Source organism: Grammomys surdaster, unplaced genomic scaffold, assembly GCF_004785775.1.
Source record: "Grammomys surdaster isolate TR1022 unplaced genomic scaffold, NIH_TR_1.0 113973, whole genome shotgun sequence".
Taxonomy (NCBI): domain Eukaryota; kingdom Metazoa; phylum Chordata; class Mammalia; order Rodentia; family Muridae; genus Grammomys; species Grammomys surdaster.
This window is the reverse complement of record NW_021612375.1, coordinates 32,348-36,924: the sequence shown is the minus strand read 5'-3', so window position 1 is coordinate 36,924 and position 4,577 is coordinate 32,348. Positions and strand designations below refer to the sequence as shown.

Genomic DNA, 4,577 nt, shown 5'->3' with positions numbered 1-4,577 from the left:
CAAATAGATCCATTCTTATCTCCTTGTACAAACCTCAAGTCCAAATGGATAAAGGAACTTCATATAAAACCAGATACACTGAAACTAATAGAAGAGAATGTGGGGAAGACCCTCGAATACCTAGGCACAGGGGAAAGTTTCTGAACAGAACACCAATGGCTTATGCTCTAAGAGCAAGAATTGACAATTGGGACCTCATAAAATTGCAAAGTTTCTGTAAGGCAAAGGACACTGTCAATAGGACAAAATGGCAACCAACAGATTGGAAAAAGATCTTTACCAATCCTACAACCAATAGAGGGCTAATATCCAATATATACAAAGAACTCAAGAAATTAGACTCCAGACAACCGAATGACCATATTTAAAAATGGGGTACAGAGCTTAACAAAGAATTCTCAACTGAGGAAACTCCAATGGCTGAGAAGCACCTAAAGAAATGTTCAACACCGCTAGTCATCAGGGAAATGCAAATCAAAACAACACTGAGATTCTAGCTCACACCAGTCAGAATGGCTAAGATCAAAAACTCAAGTGATAGGAAATGCTGGCAAGAATCTGGAGAATGAGGAACACTCTTCCCTTGTTGGTGGGATTGCAAGCTGGTGCAACCACTCTGGAAATCAGTCTGGAGGTTCCTCAGAAAATTGGACATAGCATTACCTGAGGATCCAGTTATACAACTCCTGGGCATATACCCAGAAGATAATCCAACATCTAACAAGGACATATGCTCCACTATGTTCATAGCAGACTTATTTATAATAGACAGGAGCTGGAAAGAAGCCAGATGTCCTTCAACAGAGGAATGGATACAGAAAATGTGGTAGATTTACACAATGGAGTATTACTCAGCTATTAAAAACAATGAATTCAAGAAATTCTTAGGTAAATGAATGGAACTACAAAATATCCTCCTGAGTGAGGTAACCCAATAACAAAAGAACACACATGGTATTCACTCACTGATAATTGGATATTAGCCCAGAAGCTTGAAATACCCAAGAGTCAACTCACAGACCACATGAAGCTCATGAAAAAGAAGACCAAGTGTGGGTGCTTCAGTCATTCTTAGTAGCAGTAACAAAATACTCAAGGGAGCAAATATGGAGACAGAGTGTGTGACAGAAACCAAAGTAGGGGCAGGCTGGAGACCATACCACCTGGGTATCCATCACATGTACAGTCACCAAATGTAGACACTGATGTGGATACCAGAAAGTGCATGCTGACAGGAGCCCCATATAGCTGTCTCTTTAGAGGTCTGAAAGAGTCTGACATATTCAGAGGCAGATGCTCACAGCTAACCATTGAACTGATCAAGGGGTTCCCAATGGAGGAGTTAGAGTGAAGACTGTAGGAGTTGAAAGGGTTTGCATCCCCATGGGGAAAGCAAGAATACCAACCAGAGCTCCCAGAGTCGTAACGACCAGCCTGGGAGTACATAGGGTGGGACCACAGCTCAAGTGGTATATGTAAGGGAGGATGGCCCTGTTGAGCATAGGTGTGAGAGGAGATCCTTGGTCCCACGACAGCTGGATGTCAAATGTGAGGGAATAAGAAGATGGGGCAGTGGGAGTGGTGGGTAGGTGGGAGCACATCATCATAGAAGCAGGAAGAGGGTGGATGGGATAGGGGGTTCCTGGGCATGAGGAGGGGAAAAATGGGGTAAAGGGATAATATATGACATGTAAATAAAATATCCAATAATAAAGAAAAAAACTTTTATGATGTACAGGAAAAGAATGATTTTTTTAAAAAAATGAAATGCAGACCAGACAATACAAAATGTTCAGCTTCTCCTTCCCTTCATTTCCTGAACTGAGGGCTTCACGTGAACTGGAGATCACCATGGAATCAAGTTACCAACATTTGCCCAGAAGAGGTGCATAGGCTCAGCCTTGTGAATGGAACATCAAGAATTGTGCTCACAAATCAAAATCACATTTTCCAGCCAAAGAAACCCTTCCGTCAGTGGAAGAATTTACAGATACATTTACATATGCTGTTGATGGTAATGATTATAAGAGACTAATACGGCATGTTTGAAACTTTATAGCATTCTTTATATGGATATACAATTGATGCTTCAATAAAGTTTATAGTTATGAATAAAATATGCATGTGTAATATTAATTAACAAAGAATACTTACTCGTAATGGTAATTTTAATGTAAATGTGTGATCCATAGGAGCTATAAAAGTATGCACTCATACCACCAACTGTGAGCATATAGTCACCAGCATTCGCTGTCGATTTACTTTTGATCTTAGCCATTCTGATATCTGTAAGAAGAAATCTCAGACTCATAATGAAATGAAATTCATGAAAAGTGATTTAATAATTTTCACATCAATGTACATGAATTATATTTTCATGACTTTGCATTCTCATATAAATATTATTCACATCTTATGAGACTGGAACTTCTGTTGGAAAACAAAGCCAGATTTAATAACACACCTGAGATCACTTATTACTTAAGATTGTGAAGGAGATTTTGCATAGACTTTGGTGATTTGTTATTTATAGGTCAAATTCATATTATACTTTTTTTCCCAACATTTTCAAAACTTCTTGTCTTTCAGGATCCAGAGATATTTTATTATGAATCATCACACTGTTCCATTTTATTGTTTCATTGAGTAAGGTCTGTGAGGAGGAGGCAATTAGTGGACAATCAAAATTACAATTTCTGAGGAAGTCTAAAGGTTACTCTTTCTGTCATCTCAGTCTCAGGGCAGCGTTCTGCTCCTCCAGGGTTTTTGACACACTCAGGATGTGGTTACAACACTGTGTCTTGCACAGTAATAGACTGCAGAGTCCTCAGATGTGGGGCTGCTGAGCTGCATGTAGGCTGTGTTGGAGGATTTGTCTGCAGTCAAGGTGGCCTTGCCTTTGAATTTATTATTGTAGTTAGTAACACCACTTCCAGGATAAATCTCTCCAATCCATTCCAGTCCCTGGTCAGGACTCTGCTTTACCCAGCTCATCCAGTAGCTGGTGAAGTCATAGCCAGAAGCCTTGCAGGAAAGCTTCACTGAAGTCCCAGGCTTCACTAGCTCAGCTCCAGACTGCTGCAGCTGAACCTGGGAGTGGACACCTGTGGAAAGAAAGGCAAAGTGGATTCTATTGTCACCTTACATCCTGTCTCCACTTCAGATTTGGAACTGGTCAGCACCTTACCTGCAGTTACTGACAGGAGAAAGAGAAACGCCCAGCTCCAGCCCATGGTTAGACTCAGTGTGTTCAGGAAGAGGACACTGATCATATTTTGTTTTCAGGACATCTCTCTATTTACTACCATAGACTCAGGTAATTTGCATATTCATAAGTAGCCATTTTTTAATATAAGAACCTAGTCTAGCTGGCAAAGAACTGGAGGGGAAGGACTGAAAAGGCACATGGGTCAGGCAGCAGGATGCTCAGGTCCAAGTCTCAATTCTCTCTGAGGAAATACATTCCATATACTATTCCCTGAGCTCTGAGCAGATGCAGTGGATGTAATTTCAGGGACTAAGCTCTCAAAGGATTTTTGGCCTGAGTCTGTTGCTCCTCTTTGTCACAATGTCATCAGATTGTCCTGTGATCAGATTGTTGTTATGATGATGATTAAAATGACGGAAAATTCCAAAAATTTTTGAAAATTTTCTACTTACTTTCAGATATATGAAATTAATGTTTGCCTTTCCAACACCTTATATACTTCAAAACTCACTACAATGACTAAAAGTAATGTCCTGTCTATATACACATAGAGTCATCACTAGTAAATACTGAGTCTCCTGAAATATTTCCCCCCAAAAGTGAATATATTTTGTCCATCACTCATCAAATGTTAAAGTCTTTCTGCTTGGAGTTGACACTCAAGGGCTCCTCCACATCCATGTTGTAATGCTTATAATATGTCATATTACTTGTTGGTGAGAAAGGGATACATATGCAGAAAAGTTCATATATTAATCTCAGAGGATGACTTACATAATTCAATTCCAAGAGACTGACCTGATATTGCTAAGCTTACCAGGAGACAGACATCTTTAACTGCTAAGCCATTTTGAGGTCTCCAATGTTGTAATTTTTTACTGGTTTGATTTGTGTGTTTGTTATGCTGGTAAATATAGCTACTGAGAGTTCATGTGAGCAGTAATAACAGGGCAATCCCTAGAGATAGAATTTTATGTCATTCAACCACATTCTCTGTATCTTACATCCTTTCTTTTCCCTGTTTTATAATGGTCTTTGATTTTTGGGAGAAAGGTTGTTACCATTGATTCATCTGTGACTGATTACTCTGTCAATCATTCTCACTAATATGACCACTCATGAATGTCTGCATCAGTCTTCACACACAACACGTGGGAACCTCTGTGATCAAGGCTCAATCTACTTGCTATAAATATAACTACTTATAAGGCAGTTGAACAAAATGACCTTTATCAATACAACTGAGATCTACTACAGCCTGAATCATCTCTAAACATGGGATTTAACCACACTTACCCAGGATGAAGACTTTCCTATGAAAATTCTTATATTTTTGTTTTTCCAGTGAAAACTCACCAAAAGTAATATA

At 39.3% G+C, this 4,577-nt stretch overlaps 1 gene segment (V, D, J or C); it reads right to left on the bottom strand.

Annotated features, from left to right (window-relative positions):
- Positions 1–2,775: 2,775 nt before the first annotated feature.
- Positions 2,776–3,259, bottom strand: LOC114635606. The segment is given in 2 exon segments: positions 2,776–3,104; positions 3,188–3,259. Coding segments are annotated over 2 exon segments (375 nt in total).
- Between the last annotated feature and the right edge of the window lie 1,318 nt (positions 3,260–4,577).